At 58.0% G+C, this 17040-nt stretch overlaps 1 protein-coding gene across 1 annotated transcript; it reads right to left on the bottom strand.

Annotated features, from left to right (window-relative positions):
• Positions 1 to 245: 245 nt before the first annotated feature.
• LOC142006075 (astacin-like metalloendopeptidase) lies at positions 246 to 12445 on the bottom strand. The gene is made up of 9 exons (XM_074983155.1): positions 12304 to 12445; positions 11636 to 11697; positions 9919 to 10009; positions 8932 to 9049; positions 7716 to 7897; positions 3063 to 3144; positions 2375 to 2520; positions 1204 to 1331; positions 246 to 371 (listed from the first exon to the last, which is right to left on the bottom strand). Exons 1-9 carry the CDS (start codon positions 12443 to 12445, stop codon positions 246 to 248), a joined length of 1077 nt encoding a protein of 358 aa, XP_074839256.1.
• Between the last annotated feature and the right edge of the window lie 4595 nt (positions 12446 to 17040).

Below are 17040 nucleotides of genomic sequence, written 5' to 3'. Positions count from 1 at the left end.
CTGTGGGAGCCTGGAGGACTGGAGCAGCTTGGTGGAATACACCATTTCTGTAGCACTGGGAAGCAGAGATCCCTCCCTGGGTCCAGAGGAGCTAAACTGGTTTTTGGCTTTGGCCCAAGGAGGCACAATTTCTGAAGTTTCCATCTCACTTGGGCTGCTGGCTTGAGCCCCAGTAGTTCCCAAGCTCAACGCTCTGCTTGTAGGATGACCCCTGTGTTTCAGTTCAGTAGCTGTGGAGGATGTCCTCACAGAAGCAGGTGCATATGTTTCTCCTCTTGTGTTACTGGTTTCTTGTATCCATCTCTCAGTTGATCTTCTGGTGGGGACAGCAGCTTGGCTCCCATCTTTGCTTCTTGCAGCTGCTGCAGATCCTGCATTGGAGGGGGCTTTGGAGAACCCAGTAACAAACTCCATGGAGGGTGCTGTGGGTCCAGTTACTGAAGGTGAAGCACCTCCAATAGGCGCTAGCGCGGTGGTATGCACCCTTGTTTCATTTCTGTTGCTGGTGCTAGTTGCTTGCACACCAGTCTCAACTGAGTCAGGGGCTTGGGAGACCCAAGCCACTGGAAGGGTTTCTGCTTCTGTAAGAGACTCTGCAGCTTTCGACCTGGTCCCTTCCGTTGGGCTGGCAGAACCATGCTGGTAGCTGGCCTGGATGTTTGTGGTGTCTGTAAATGCTAGCTCAGTTTGGAGCACCGTGGAAGAGGTAGCTTCGAGAGCAGGTGCTCTATGGGAGGCTTCCATTCCCAATGGAGACAGGTCTGTGCCTTTCTTGTGCCCTGTCTCAGTCCCCTGCAGCCCTGTTTTCATTGGGTAAAGCGAGTGGTTCTCAGCCAGCGTGAAGGAGGTCATTACTGATGTCAGTTGTGTCATTTCTGTGGGTTCAGACTCTGTCGTGCCCCTAGCAGGGATAGCTGTGGCACTTTGCTCATGACTCCTGGAGCTGTAGGCCTGGCCACCTGCAGGCTGGGATCGCTCTGTCTGGCTGCTGGTCCCGTTCTGCACAGCAGGAAGCAGAAAGGGCTGTGCTGGAGCATGTGTCACAGTGATCATCTGTAGCAATGGAGACAGACTCACCCAAGCTGGGGCAGACCAGGTCCTGGGAGGTACGCTGGGGGTTTTGGGTCCAGCACTGGCCCATCTGGTTAAGTTAGTGGTCCACTTCTCCATGCTTGTTGGATGGGAGGTTTCTGTGGCACTTACTTGCTCAGGGTGGGATGATCTGAGAGGCAGTTCTGCTGTGTGTGCCTCTGCACTCTCCTCTGAGGAGCTGGGGATCTCTGCTCTGGCCAGCTCAGTCTGAGTCTCCAGAGATGAGGTCATGACATCAGCTGCAGGTGTTGCAAAGGGCACCTTTGGGGTGCCATGGGTAGGGCAATTGGTCAGTTCCCTTCCTTGGGTGCTTGTAGTCTCTCCAGGTGATGGGGGAATAACAGTGTCCCCTGGCTCCAGAGGGGTTATACTAGCAGAGGAGACCAGTTCTGTTAATTCAAGCTCTGCAAAACTTTGTGTGGACGTTTCAGTGGTACTGAGTCCCTCTACTGCCTGCCTATGGCTCCCTGGAGAAAACGTTACTGTAGGCTCCAGAGTGGGTTCAGCACCCCGGAGTGACGTGTCCTCTGTAGGAATCCAAAGTTTTCCCTCAGGTTCTGCAGTGCCCATTTCCAGGGGAGGTGGAGGGGGCTCCCTGCTCACTTTTGGGTAAGTCTTGGCCTGGGTAGACAGACTTGTAGGATCTTGTGTCACTGACCCAAATCCCCATGCTGGAGTCAGAGAGACACTTTGTCCTTCACCATCCATTGCAGTTCTCCCCATGGGTTCTTGCATCCAGAGCCAGGGTGGACTTGCTGTTGGTCCAGAGGGCTCCCTTACAGGTGTTGCTGTTTCAGGGGAGGTGGTTCCTGAAGAGTGGGTAGATGCTCCGATTGCCCCTTCAGATGGGCAGGGTTCCAGCTCCTTTGGGACAGACTCAATGTTCTCTTTGGTGGTTTTTTCCTTTGGGCTTTCTGGAAAGAAGTTGGAGCAGAGACTGATTCATGTCCTGACCACCTCAGTGGTGGGTGTTGTTCAACACCACATGTCAAAGATGGAGCAGCAGCATCATCTAAGCCAAGCACACATCACTAGCTCTAGTTCTGTAGGGCGGTCAGCAGAGAATTAGCCACCCTGGCGCAGAGGGCAGTTGTACTCCCACCCTGGCAGAGGCCTTGTTCCCGCACCAGCCCTCCCCTTAACCATACCCCCACCCAGCTTCTATTCCTGAAGGAGACTACTCCCCAGACCCTGTCCACAAGATATGGGTCAAAGTGTTTTGATGCATTCCTGCTCCCATGGCTTCTCACCCTCCCTGGAGCATTGCCCAGCTCTGCCCTACCTGAGCCAGGCGCCATCTGAGAACACTTGTACAGCTTGTTGACTCTGGCAATATCCGAATGGCTCAGGTTCCACCTCTGCCCAAGAGGAACATCAGGGTTGGATAGTGGCACAATGGTGGGCAAGCCAGTCATGCTGAAGGCATACCTAGAGTTCAGGAAGAGGAGACCATGCAGCCCACGAGAAGCAGAGATCTCCCAAGCTGGGTCTCCAACACTGAGTTGGGGAAGCTGCCTGTGGCCCCATCTCAGGCCAGGTATCTCAAGAGGTGGTTGGAAGTTTCCCTGTCTGAATCAGATGATTAGATGCATGTACAAGCACCGTCTCCGTCAAGCACAAGGCGTACCCTGGGCTTAGCTCAGAGCATGGCTCTCCCTCCAAGCACCACCTGCTTGGCACTAAGGTGAGGTGCCCCAACAGCAGGGAGCTCCCAATGCTGCTAGCATTAGCACATTATTAGAGTCACTGGGCACCCGAGTGACCCCCTCAGCTGGCTGGGGATGTTTGCCCGTCACTGGCACATGAGTCAGAGCAGTGGTGCTGCCCGAGTCTGCACAGAACCAGACTAGCTGTGGGGCAGGGTGCAAACCAAGTGAAGAGCTGCCTGCACACTGGGGTTGGAACAAGCTGCAGGCAGAGGAGGAGAACTCCCACTGCTGAGCCGGCAGGCGCTCAGCCCCTGCACTTACCTGCCGTAGTGCATGACCGAGGAGTAGTCATAGCCCACCAGCATGTTGCTAGTCCAGGATTTCATGAAGTTAATTTCAAAGCCTGGAAGGCAACAGGAGCGTAACACATCCACACCAACTGCCCATTGCCTAGCTTACAGCACGTCCCTGGAAGCGACGCAGCACCCACCCTCTGTGATGGAGTGGGGGATACCTGTGTGTGTGTGTGTGTGGCTCACAGAGGGTGTGGGGCTCCTGCTGAGGGTAACCCTGACGACCAGGTAACACCTTTGTACTGCAGACAAAGGAGGAGGTGGAGCCTGAGGGGTTTGAATTGGAACTGGGAGTTGGGAAGCAGTTAGTCTGGGCTGAGGGAGAGAGAGACAAAGAAGGGGGCAAGGCCCCAGCTCTGGGGGCCCCTCGGGGCCTCCTCTCCCCAACATGAATTGGACTGGCTGTCTCTGCCTGCTGTACTGACTCCTCTGTATGATGCTGTGTCCTGTCGGCTAATAAACCCGCTGTTTTCCTGCTGAGTGAGAGACTCTCCTGCCTGCGGACAGGGTGCAGAGCTTGGGGGACCCCAGAACCCCGTCACACTGGTGTCAGAAGTGGGATGTTCTGCACCCTGAGGATGGAGCATCCAGCAGTAAGTGACTGGGGCCACGGAAGAAGAAGAGGGGCCTGCGAGACCCAGGTGTGCTGAAGGGCAGTGAGGTGCAGTTCCCCAAGGCGGAGGGGCCTGCGGCCGAACCCAGGCAACTGCGGTTGTGGTCCTCGAGAGGGGGTGTCACACCCGAGGAGGGGTTACTCCTGGGAATCTGTTGGAGTCGGTCCCAGAAGGTGGAGGGGCCGAGAGCCCAACCCCCAGGAACAAGTGACCCCTGAGGAGGCTGACGCTGAATGAGTTCTTCCCAAGACAGGGTGCTCATGGCCCTTGAGAGCAGGTGTCACACTGAAGAAGGGGTTCCGCTGGGAGTCTGTTGGAGTCGGTCCCAGAGGGCAGAGGGGCCTACGGCCTAACCCTGGGGAGCTTGTGACCCGCAAGGAGCCTGGCACACTGAAGGGATTCTTCCAGGAAGCGTGGGGTGCAGAGGGCATCAGCCTGAGAGCCTGCAACCACGCTGAGCAACTCCGCTGTGAAGTGGGAGCACCTGGAAACCGAATCGAGATTAAAGGAGCTGGACAAGGCAGCGTGGATGTGCAGTGGCAGAGCTGAGGGCTGGGGAGAATCCTGCAGAGGTGAGCCCGGATCAGGGCAGGGAACCCTGGACTGCATGGAGTTCTGAACCGAGTGGCCTGCCGCAGCTCAAGGAGGGAAGGAGCGATTCTAACCCTTCATCTACTAGTGGCCAAGACAGCCCTGCGAAGAGTTTTCCAGGCCTGGGCCGAGGAAGGTGCCTGTGTGTCTGGGCAGGAAAGCAGCTTGTCCACTGGGAATGGCAAGTTGTCTGTGAGAGAAGCTGCTCCACCTTCTGTGTGTGTGTGGAGACCAGCCGGGGGGCTGGGACAAAGGAGAGAGTGTCTCCCATTGTCTGTCTGTGTTGAACAGCAGCAGCAGCAGCCTGGGGAGAGAGCAGAGCCTGCGTTTGGAAAAGGTGCCAATGAGGAAACTAGCCCATTGTCTGAGGAAGATTCACCAGCCTGGGGTGGCTGGAGAAGGATCCACCAGAAAAGAGCATTCCAGGTGTGTCTCTAAATCCAGCCATGGGGGCTGGAGCAGAGGGAATGGCTCCGGAATGGGGCAGTGGTATCCCTGCTAAGGACACTGGTCCTTGGTGCAAGAAAAGTGCTTCTGCTTCTGGGGAAGTGAATCCTTTGCCTGAGCCTGTGGGGGCTCAAGATGGAGCCAAGATCCCAGAGCTGGATCTGAGGGCAGCTGAAGCCCAGATGGGAAGTGGGCCTACCTCTGTGTCTCTCAGGGGGGATGATGCTTTAACTCGGTCTGATCCAGTTAGTATCATCAGGGAATCCCAGAGACCAGACGATTCTGGTACTTGTTCTTTGCCTGATGCTGAGGTGTTACTGGGAGGGGATGAGAGGACTCTGTCCTACCAGAGTCATCCTCCAGCCAGGGCACAGGAAGAACAGATGGGCAATGGAGTTACGCTGCCTGATGAAGATAAAGAGGCTGGTAGCAGAGGGGAGGAAAGGGATCCTAACCTTCTGTCCGGTGGTACTGGCTGTCTGCCTGGAGGGGGATTACGTGGGAATCTGCCTAATGGGCCAGAAGTGATCCTGGGTGTAGGTGAACCCCAGGAGCTGGTTGTGGCTCAAGGGAGCAGTGCCCCCGTGGAGGCAGACAGGGGTGAGTTATTGTTTGGGGAAGCTCTTAAGGAAGAGAATTTCCCTGAAACTTTTCCTGACCCGTCTGTGGGGACTGCAGAAAATGGGAGTGAGGTGAAGGAGAGTGAACAGGAAAGGTGCTTGTCTGTAAGAGCCAGAGCAGCCCTTTGCCTGGGGAGAAGTTTGTTTCAGCCCCTGATGGCCAGGACCTGCCTGAGTGTGAAACCACTGGCTGTGCTCTGCAAGGGTCCAAAGCAGACAGTGTAAAAGTTTCTCAGGAATTGGAAGCTGGTGCAAGTAAAGTAAAAACTATCAGGGAATGTGAGCAGCCCTGTGAGAACCAAGTAAAACAGCTGCACAGTCAATCTCTGTAGGATGCAGGAGAGGTTCAGCAATTCCCCATCTCCAGATGGTGGGAACACTTATATTCTCACACTGGACTCCAATTCTGATTCCACAGGGAGGCAGAAGTTGGAGGTAAAAGGACAAAGGAGCTGTGGGCCTGGTGGGCCAGTAAGGGATAAACAGGGATTCCTTCATGTGGATTCTGCGACTGGAACTCACAAAACAACTCTTAGAAAGCAGTTTGGTTTGCAAATTTCCAGGCTGGCTGGGAGGGGGCCATCTCCCTGAGATCATCAATGGCCCAGCACTTGTTAGAAGGGAGGGCACAGCCAGAGAGATCAAATTTCCACCCCAGGGGGCAAGAGAGAAGATTAGAACTTGATGGTGCTAAGAAAGGCCTCAGCCATTTATCCCCAAAATACCAGATTCTCGAGGATGTTGCACAAAGGTTGTGGTCTACCAAAGAGCAACGTAAATGTGCAGTTGCAATGGGTTTGTTCTGTTACTCACGCTGACTGTTGTAGCCGAGGGGTGCTGCTACCAAAAGCTGTAGAATTGTACCATGTACTGAAGGTTTGGAAAGAGCCGTGTGACATGATGACATTGATGTAGAAGCATGAATTGTATGTTGAAGGAGTCTGTAACTCTGAAATGTCACCATTGTTCCCTGTAACTAGTCTTGCAACCTCTCACATGAGGAGGAACATTCCAAACCTATTGTGTGGCATGGAAGGGGAAACTGAGGCACACAGCCATTGTGGTGGTCTGGCTAAATGCCAAGGGTGGAAGCATTTGTACCTTCTTTTACTGGAGTGTAACTGAATTCCAAACATTGGCTGGAGCAGCTGTATGGGCTGGTGGTCAGACAGGGCAGGGCCCAGACCAGAAAAGAACTATTTGATTTGTTGGTGCTGCAGCATCTGTATGGGCTCTGCCTGCCCGACTTGAGAACGTGGCTGACGGACCGGGGCTGAAGCAGGGAGACCGACCAGCCTGAGGGAACTAAAGGGACTTGTCCGGCTGCATCACATGAAAAGGGCCAATACCAAGCTCCTGAGTTGGAGCCTCCCCCAGCAGGATTATGACATGGAGGTGGTGCACATCAAAGGGAGCACTGAGGGTACAGCTGATGCCCGATCACGAGGGGAGGGCCCCGAACTTCCCCAGGTCACTGGCTGAGTGACCCCGCTCAGTTCGGTCTGGAAGTGGGGAGAGATGTGATGGAGTGGGGGATACCTGTGTGTGGCTCACAGAGGGTGTGGGGCTCCTGCTGAGGGTAACCCTGACGACCAGGTAACACCTTTGTACTGCAGACAAAGGAGGAGGTGGAGCCTGAGGGGTTTGAATTGGAACTGGGAGTTGGGAAGCAGTTAGTCTGGGCTGAGGGAGAGAGAGACAAAGAAGGGGGCAAGGCCCCAGCTCTGGGGGCCCCTCGGGGCCTCCTCTCCCCAACATGAATTGGACTGGCTGTCTCTGCCTGCTGTACTGACTCCTCTGTATGATGCTGTGTCCTGTCGGCTAATAAACCCGCTGTTTTCCTGCTGAGTGAGAGACTCTCCTGCCTGCGGACAGGGTGCAGAGCTTGGGGGACCCCAGAACCCCATCACACGCAGCACCCACCCTCCACCCTGCTGGACAACTGCACCTCTTCCATGCTCTCTGGCACACCAGCCGGGGGCACGCACTTAGTGGCCTTTGTCCTACTTTAGCATCCAGAGAGTCCCTCTGGGCCTGGGATGAGGTAAGGATTAGTCGTAGGGGCTCTGAAGTCCAGCATCTCCCAGGTGATGTGGAGGCAGGGTTTGCCATCTGCGGTGTATATCCAAGTGACCCTGGAGCCATTTGTCCCAGCCCCTACCCAGGGGTCCAGCCAGGGAGCCTGTGCTCTGCAAGGAGGGCTAGAAGGAAGATCCCTTCATTCTCCCCAAGGGGAGACATCTGATCAGCTGTGGGGAACAGGGAGACAGGCTGTCCCCCAACTGCAGCAGTCCCCCCTCACTGCTTGTGAGGGAGTGGATCTGGAAGGGGCCCAAGGGGAGAACTTACCAGTCAAAATTTCATTCCAGGAGATGCGAATGTACTTGTCCCGGTCAGCCCTGGAGTGCTCGTGCCAGAAACCCACCACATGCATGAGCTCGTGCAGAGCCACCCCCTTCCCCTGGCGCAGGCAAGATGGGGCCAAGGAGACCACCTGCATCCCACCAGAATGACCAACACTGGAGAAGCACCTAGTGGGAACCAGAGGCAGCCCTAAGGGAACACACCTGCCAAGAGCAGCTGCTGCATAACCAAAGGAAAGCAGCAGCCACAGGAGACTGGTGGAAGCACTTGGAGGTGCTGCCCCCAAAGGGTTAATTGCTAGATGTGGGGCTCACATTTGCTGAGCTGTCAGGTGCCCGACCCTGCACCCCCACTGCAGCTTGCAGACTTTGGAATCAAGAGCTGACCCCAGCTCATCCATGCAGCTCCCACAGCCAGCAGGAATGGCCCTGCTTAGTTACACCAATACAAGTTCCTCCCAAAGGCGGGATCTGGCCCCAGCACTCCCTTGGGCTTCAGGCAGGATCAGGCCAAGTGCTACCCACATGGAATCAGCTGGGAACTGAAGCAGCTGCCCCACCTGGGAGGCTTCCCCTTCAGCTCTGTAGGGGTCAGCAGAGCTCCAGGCTGCTCAGCTCAGGGAGCCAGGCACCACCTCCACCCAGTCTGGTGCCCACAGGGTGCACCAGCCTTGCTGGCAGAGCTGCGTGCCAGGGGAAGGGAGCAGTGCAGGAACAGACTGCTGAGGAGAGCTCAGATGAGCTCTAGGGACTGCAGGGGCACCTCGAGAGGCAACTAAGCACCTGGCCCTCAGCTGTGCTCCCAGTGCCGAGGCCATGGTCAGTCCCCACCAGTGGGAATGCCTCCTGCAGCTCAGGTGTGCTGAGGGACAGCACTCTGCTTCCGACATCCTGTCCAGAGGTTGACCGGCTCCTACTGCTACTTCACACCAGTACAGGCTGCATGAGCCGAGGTGCCCAGGCCCAGCTCCAGCTGCTGATTGGCAGGGGCTGCAGTCCTGCACCAGCGAGTCACCACTGGACCAAGAACTCTGCCCCACACCACAGCCTCAAGGGGCATTACCGGGTGGGAATCAGACTCCGGAGGAGGGGTCAGGAGTGGTGCAGCCAGCCAGGCTGTGGCTTGGCACAGCCAGAAGGGGCCACCCAGAGTGAGGAGGAGGCAGGCGAGCAGGTGTTTCCTGCTGCGGCTCAATACTAACCCTGACAGGGGTGTGATGGAGACGAAGTCTCTCTGGTACGAGTACGGAACGAATGTCACACACGTGACCTTAGCGAAGTCTGCCAGTGCGTCCTGGATGACCTTCACACTGGGTGCGTCTGGGGAGAGGAGGTGCCTGTCACACCACTGGGCAGCCTCACCTGCCTCCCTGCCCCCAGGGGGTATGGAGCTCTCGCTCAGCAGCTGTTCCCCAGGAGCTGGGGCTATGCAGGCAGGCCACGGAGCAGAATAGCTCCATGGAAGCAGACACGGCCATGGCCAGCCATCAGCGGTGGGGCTGGAGGAACCGGCAGCACAAGCCAGTGACCAGCATGACTGGCCCTAGTGCAGGGGCTCAGGACCCTCAGAGGATACCATGGGGGGCAGGACTGTGCACTGTCACTCCTCACCCACAACCTGGCTTTGCCAGCAGCAGAAGCCACTGGAGAGGGGGACAGGGAACCAACCACATGACCCCCCGCCCCAGCCCAAGGAAGGGCCAGGACACCTCCCCTGCCCCAGGCCCCTCCTACTCCAAAGGAGGCAGCCCAGAGAGCCAGCCAGGCCCCAGCTGCATCAGTGAGTGCAGGGCACTGCTCCCCCTCCTCACACGCGCACACCTGGAGCGCACAGCAGGGCCCCCTTGCTCCGAATGCAGGGCCCCAGCTGCTGCAGGTACCAGCCCACCTCATGCACCAGCCCTAGCCACAACCATTTGTGATGGTGCCATGTACACACTAAGGTGGCTGCACTCAGGCTGGTGACTGGGGGAGGGGGAATTAGCAGGGGAACAATGCGAGCCCCAGGGCCAGCAAAACCCCCTCCAGACCAGTCAACAGGTCTATTCCCACAGCTGGGGAAAGCCTGGCCAGACAGGCAAGGAGGGGCCTTTGTTTGGGCTGCCACATTGGAGTGCCAATTGCCAGCTGTGCCCCCAGTGCCTGGAACCTGCCCTCCAGGAGAGGGCCTGAGCACTGATGCCACTTACCGTATTGGTGGGAAAGGATGTATGGGATCCGCACCGTGCCTCTCCTCTTTGGCCATTTCCGGCTTGCAGAAGAGAACTCTCTGCCAGGGCTCTGGAGCAGGAGGGAGAGAAATAAGCTGGCTGGTGGGCAGCTGTCCATAGGACTGAACCTCAGCCCAGAGCCCAGTAAGTCTGCCAGGTTTGAGTGTCCCTTCACTGCCTTCTCCAACACCCATCAGCCACTCATGATTGGTCAGTGGCTGTATGAGCTGCTGGAAATCAGACTCCTAGGTCAGGAAGGGACCTCAGGAGGTCACCCAGTCCAGCCCCCTTCCCAAGACAGGATCAGCCCCAACTCAGTCATCCCAGCCAGGACCTTGTCAAGCCAGGACTTGAAAACCTCTAGGGAACACATTCCAGTGCTTCACCACCCTGCTGGGGGACAGTTTTTTCTTAATATTCAACCCACAGCTCCCCCCTATAACTTCAAGCCATTGCTCCTTGTTCCGCCATCTGTCACCACTGAAAACAGCCTCTCCAGCCCCATTCAGAAAGTTGAAGGTTGTTATAACACCCCCCCCCCCCACACACACACACACCCACCCCTTTCTGCAGGCTGAATAAGCCCAAATCCCTCCATCTCTCCTCACAGGTCATGTGCTCCAGCCCTGAATCATTGTCATGGCCCCATTCAGGACAGGGCTAAGTATCATCTCGACCACCTAGGGCAGGTGGCTGTTTAACCTCAAACAGATCCAGTCAAATTCTGGTCTTAGTTCAACACTAGACCCAGATTAGCCACCTCCACAGCACATTAGTGACCAACATCTCACTTGCTCCAGTTGAAGCCCCTTGTCCTACTCTCAGCATAACAATTTGTTATCCTCGTCTGTAGGGTCATCTTGTCATACTTGAAATGCCTCCTATTGTCCAGGCCCTGAGACTGAAGGCTGTGGGGGAGGGGATCTTTCCCCATGTTGCACTCCTGGAGAGTCCAGTTTGTCCACTTTCCCTGGTGTGGGTCCTGCTCTGAACCCCATGCTGCAGATGAGGCCTTGTCAGTGCTGTGCAAAATGGGCAGGAACCTGCCAGCACCCTGCTCACATGCAGCACAACTGTTCCCAAAAAACAACCCCCTAGAACTAAGCTCATCAAGGCTGAGAGCCACGAATCTTTTCCGCAGGGCTCCCTTTGAGGCTGTCCTTTCCCACTGGCTGTGTCTATACGTGCCACTTCTGGACTCCAGATGGCATGCCTGTATGCTAATGAGGCATAGAAATTTACCTCCATGCCTCACTACCATACTGCTTCCAGAAGCGGCACATGGAGACAGCCATTGTGTTTGCAACAACTCCATGTGTAGCCAATGGCCTGGGACCCAGTGACATTTCAGCCTACTTCTTAGGAGCCATTTCTGCAGGTTGCCAAGATCCTTTCGACTGTTAACCCTGTTCTCCCAAGTGCTTGCAAGCATCTCAGGGGATACTCAGTACCACACAGGACGACTTTGCCAGACTGGACCCCAGCACAGGGCCCCTGCAGAGCACTGCTTTGTGCTGCCCTCCTTCCCAGGGCAGGGCAGGGCATTCCTTGTGCCAAGTGCCACAGTAGCAAGCCCAGGTGCCCAAAGCTTGGAACAGAAACAGGCCTCCCCAGCCCTGACCCAGCTCCCTGCCGAGCTGGTCTCAGGCACCTGTGCCAAAGGAGAGTCAGGCCTAGCCCCAGAAGCCTCACTCACCACCTTGACGATGTCACCCTCCATCAGGAAGCTGCTCTCTGGGACCTCTGGTAGGATGAGCTCTGGAGGTGTAAGAATGTGTCATTTGTGGCACCACAGGCAGGCTGTACCCAAGCAGCCTACACCCACCAGGGAGCAGCCAGCTGAGTCAGCTCCCCTGGCACCCCAATCAGTGAATGCATGATCCAGCGCAGACCTGCTGCTTGGTGCCAGCCACCTCCTGGGCAGCTGTCCCCAGCCTGTTCTTGAGCTGCCTCCTTCCTCCCGCAGCTGAGTGCCAAGAGTTCCCCGGATGGGATGGGGGAATTGCTCTGCTGTTCCTTCAGCTCCTGCTCTCTTGCCTTGCATCACCAGCGGCAACCGCAGCCGGGCGTGGACAGCAGAGGCTCAGAGAGCAGCTTGGGATACCTTGGACACCAGCTGAGCTGCCTCCCCCAACCCCAGATGGGCCAGCTGGTTCTCAGGGTCTCCTAATGCAGGCACCACTCCCACCACCAGTCATGGAGATGTGCTGGGATACACGACCCTTGGCAGGGCACCAGCTGAGCTGGACTTGCTCCATGCACTGACTGGTCTGCCCACAGCATCCCTGGTCTTCCAGCACCACCTCCCCTGCCCATCCCCCCCGAAACAGGCCAGATCACAGCAAGCACTGAAGGGATCCCCACCTTGGTTAATGCTGAGGATCTCGTCGCCAGTCAGGGGAGTCCCAGCAGTACTGCGAGGCTCTCTGGGCTGGAAGGAGTCACCACGGCCTCCTGGGGGCAGAGCTAAGGAAGGGGAGATGTGGTTAGAGTCCAGGACAGCCATCAGGGTGGCAGCATTTCACCCCAAGGAGTAATCCCTGCCCCCACCTCCATCTCCCACTGCAGTTTCAGGGGACTGGTGGGCAGGGCACATGGCACACTCAAGAGGAGGGGGTCAGTGCTCTGATGAGCAGCTCGTGCACAGCCAGGCCCATCGAAGGGCTCTGGAGCAGCCTGAAACCAGGCACCTCAGGAGGTCTAGCGGCAGGAGTGCCGCCTCACCCTGGCTCCAGCAGAGTCCTGACACTGCCCCATGGAGGACCAGCCTGACAAGAACCCAGCTGCCTCATCGGCTTGCAGGGCCCACAGAAGCCAAGCGCTTGCCAGGCAGCCAAGGCTGCAGACACTTCTCAGCAGTACAGGCCAGTGCATGCATTCGGAGAGCTCAGCCTCACTCTGTCCAGCTGCCTCCAGCCCACAGGCCCTGCCCTGCAGCGTGCAGCTCACACAAGGGGCTGCCGTGGAGGGACAGAGCAATGGGCCAATCCTCTCCTGGAGCTCTGGCTTCTGAAGGATGCTGAAGCTGACACTGCTCTGCGTGTGGCTGTCAGTGGTGCGGGGCTGTTCAGCGAGGGGGCAGCTAGAATGCTGATTCAGAAGCCAGCGAAGGAGAGGGGTTTCAGGTATTAAGCTCCCCAGCTGCTGTTGCGCACAGAGCTGAGACCTCACTACCTGATCAGCTCAAAGCCCCACACCCCTAGGGAGGCCCAGCATGGTAACAGTGCGCAGATCAGATACTCCCTAAAGCCCCCTAGACCCAGACTTGCAGAGCCCCCCCTACCCCAATGACTTTTCCTCTTCAGCAACTCTCAGGGGCTGGAGGCAAAGGGAGGGTCACCAGCCCGTTACCAATGCTCACCAGAGGAGCTGGGAACAGCCATGCAAGTCCAGATGCACCATGCTGGAAGCCCAGTCCCATGCCCACCCTCACCCCTGGGCACAGGCATGGCTGCCCCCTCCATGCACACAGCAGTGGGCAGGTTGCAGGTGCAAGTCCCAGTGGGTAGGCAGGATCCAACCTCATTCCCAGTCTGGCCTACAGCATGCTAGTCCCCCGTATTCCACTAGCAGGCTGCCCAGGCACCTGGTGTTCAACTGCAACTACCACTCCCACAGTGTCCCCAGTGGCCCTGAGCGGTGCTCCAGCAGGGTCCTGAGGCTAAGGCAGGTGCCCTGCTATTCCCCCTCCCCAGCCTAGCTCCACAGGGCTCCCAGAACCAGCTGCCATGTGCCTGCAGCCCCTTGCATGGAACATCCCAGCCAATGGGGCCTGCAGGCAGGAGGGCAGCATGCAGCCCCCCATACACCAAGGACCCCCAGGACCTGGCAGCCAGCACTGCACCACCCTACCCTCTGCAGCAAGCTTGAGCTCCCCCTGCACCCTAACACCTGCCCAGCCCCCACCCCCTCACCTCATGCCCTGAGCTCCCTTCGCCCCATGTCTGAGCTAGTCCTCACCTGCCTGCCCCCGTGTGGAGAGGGAACCTGGTGCCTCTGCTCTGCAGTCAGGGCCTTCAGTTCTGCACTGGTGGCCCTGGGAACGGCCCCTCTGGCTGGGCGAGGCCCTGGGGGGGTTGAGGCAGAGCAGCTGTTTTGCCAAAGGCCATGTGCCGAGCCTGGCCAGGGAGAACCCGAGTCTCTGGCCCCAAAGCACTGCCAGCCAGATGGGGGCTGTGCGCAGGAGCCCTGGGAGCCACCAGCACAGGGGCTTCCCCCTCATTTGTTTCAGCCAGGTACTGCGAGTCTGGCAGCTCATTACATGGCCTCTGCCAGCCCAGTTGAGCAGCTGCCCTGACTGAGGATGGGAGCAGGGTTGTGCATCTTTAACCGCTTTCATCAGCGCCCGGCCCGGCAATGGCTGAGCAGCCAAGCGAGGTGTTTCAGAGGCAGGGAGGATTCTGCATGGGGCCCAGGGGAAGAGCTCACAGGCAAACCGAGGGAGGAGGCCTCTCAGGGCTGGGCAGGCACGAGGTGGAGTTGTCAAAGCCCAGGTGGCACTGGTGAGCTCGACTGAAGCAAGCGGGAACAGCGTGAGGGGACTGATGGTTCCAGGGGACCGAGCCAACCCCAGACACACAAGGAGTTGCCAGGGAAGCAGCAGCTGGGTTATGAGATAGCAGAGCGAGACCCCAGGCTTATGAAGCTGGTACATCCCCAATAAGGGAGGCTGGGGACAGGGCTGGAGCATGGGGACCTGGCCCCAGCACAGCCCTGGCTGAAACCCTGAGGTCTGGGCCCCCAGCTGCTTTCAGGGGAGTGAGGCCAAGCAGGCCCCGTCAGGCGCCACAGGTTATGCTCAGCTACTCCAGGAGCCCCTCAGCCTCAGAGGAGACAACAGAAGGCAGAGCAGCTAGCCCAGCATTGCGGGGTGCTGGCCCTGAGCCAGGCAGCATTAGGGAGCCCTGGAACAGCTCCAGCGGGGCTCCTCTTGCCAAGCCTAGCCACGTGGCCAGCAGAGCAGGGCAGGGGTGCCAAGGTGCAGCACTCAGCCCCAGCCCACCCCACACCTGGCAGCCTGCTGGAAGTGCACAACAGGGCCCTCTCCACAGGGAGCCACCCACGTCCCACAGGGCACCACAGCCAGGCCTGAGCTTCAGCCAGCCAGAGCCTGACGTGGGAACTGTAGCAACTCTGGAGGGCCCAGCTGCCCCCCTGCCAACCAGCAGCCAGCTACCCCCCCACCTCCTTCCCCCAGAGGGGCAAGCCCCCCCAGGCAGTCAGGAGGTAGGGGAGAGTCACCTCATGAGCAAAGAGCCACTTTCAAGCCCAGCCCCCTCACAGGCAACCCAGCACAGTCCCCTTCCCAGCCAGTACTTGCACTGCACCCCTCAATCCACAGCTCCTCCCCCCACAGCAGCCACCCAGAGGGGTGCACAGGGCCCTCACCAGGTTCACCACAGCAGAGCCCCAGGCCCCCAGTGCCTTTGGGGATGCAGCTAGAGGCTTTGCAGCCCAGGGCCATATCCCCAGAGCCTTGAGCACCCCCAGGCACTCAGGGGGAAGGAGCAGCAGCTGGTCAAGCCAGCACAGGGGAAAGCCACAACTTGGGGCCTGGGAGCTTCTCTTACCTTCTACTGCCCAGAGGAGGCCAAGGAGCACAAGCCAAACACCCAAGGGCAAATCCATGGCCAAAAAAAAAACACCCCCCCCCCCCCCCCCCAGCCAGGCCAGGGAGCCAGCACACCACCTACCACACTGAACCCGTTGCAGAGAGGAGCTGTCTCCTTGGCACTCTTTAAATGGGAGCAGGTGAGCAGCACACCTGCCACTGCCTGATCAATTAGCAGCAAAGGAGAGACTGTGCAGGTCGGCCCCATGGGGGCAGCAGCACAGACCTCGTCCACCTTGCAAACTCCCTACCGCACATGGCCGGCGCATCTCCCACGGCACTACTGGGGGGCCTGGCATGGCAGGCATATACGAAACCACTGCTGCCAGTTGTCCACCTCCACTCACACATACAGCAGAGGCACACACACAGAGCAGAGACACACCAGAGATACACACACATACAGCAGACACACACACAGCAGAGATCCACCAGAGATACACACACACACAGCAGAGACACATACACACACACACAGAGCACAGATCCACCAGAGATACACACACACACAGCAGAGATCCACCAGAGATACACACACACAGAGCAGAGACACACATAGCAGAGACCCACTAGAGATACACACACACAGAGCAGAGATGCACACACACACACACAGAGCACAGATCCACCAGAGATACACACACACACACAGCAGAGAGAGACACACACAGCACAGATCCACCAGAGATATACACACACAGCAGAGATACAAACACACACAAGAGACACAGAGCAGAGATGTGCACACACACATGGAGCAAAGATATACACACAGAGCAGAGACACACACACCAGAGATACACACACAGGTCCCTCTGCACCATCCCCCCCACCCAGCAACACCATGGGGGAGATGCCTGGGTTCGCGTGCCCCATCCCCCCATCAACAACAGCCCCAGGGAAAAACCCCCAAACCCACCCCCTTTTCTCTCCCCCTCAGTGACACCCCTGGGGGAGATGCCTGGCTCCTCATGACCCATCACCCCACCAGCGTCCATAGGAGGGCCCGGATCTCACCCAGCTCGCCTACATCTCCCCCACCCCACATGGTCTGGGGAGGGATGCGGGTCGGGATCGGTATGGAGGCCTGGGCTGGGCTTTGGGGGCTCCTAGTCACTGACCCTCATTCCTGTGCCACTGCCAGGAGCAGAGCCACTCAGAGCAGTCACCCCAAGCCACCGCCTGTGGGGTGATGTATTCTAAAAGTGGTGCACCTGGCGACGCAGGCCCTGCCCACGACAGCTCATGCACCAAGAGATCAGTTAGTCTGTGAGGTGCCCCAGGACTTCTCGGTGGGTTTTAAAACTGAGCTGAAGGGTTGCTGGGGCTGCCCCGATTTCCCCCCGAGGGTCTGTCCCTGTGCTGGCCGTACAGCAGGGCAGACGCAGCGGATGGGCCCTGCACTGGGGCAGCAGGGGGCTGCGGTTTGGCTTTTCTTCACTCTTTCTCCCTCCCACCCTCATGGCCCCTCCAGGGCTCCCTGCGCCCTG

Source organism: Carettochelys insculpta, unplaced genomic scaffold, assembly GCF_033958435.1.
Source record: "Carettochelys insculpta isolate YL-2023 unplaced genomic scaffold, ASM3395843v1 scaffold_0039, whole genome shotgun sequence".
Classification (NCBI taxonomy): Eukaryota; Metazoa; Chordata; order Testudines; family Carettochelyidae; genus Carettochelys; species Carettochelys insculpta.
Note: the sequence above shows the minus strand (reverse complement) of the source record. Positions and strands in the feature narration are given on the sequence as shown.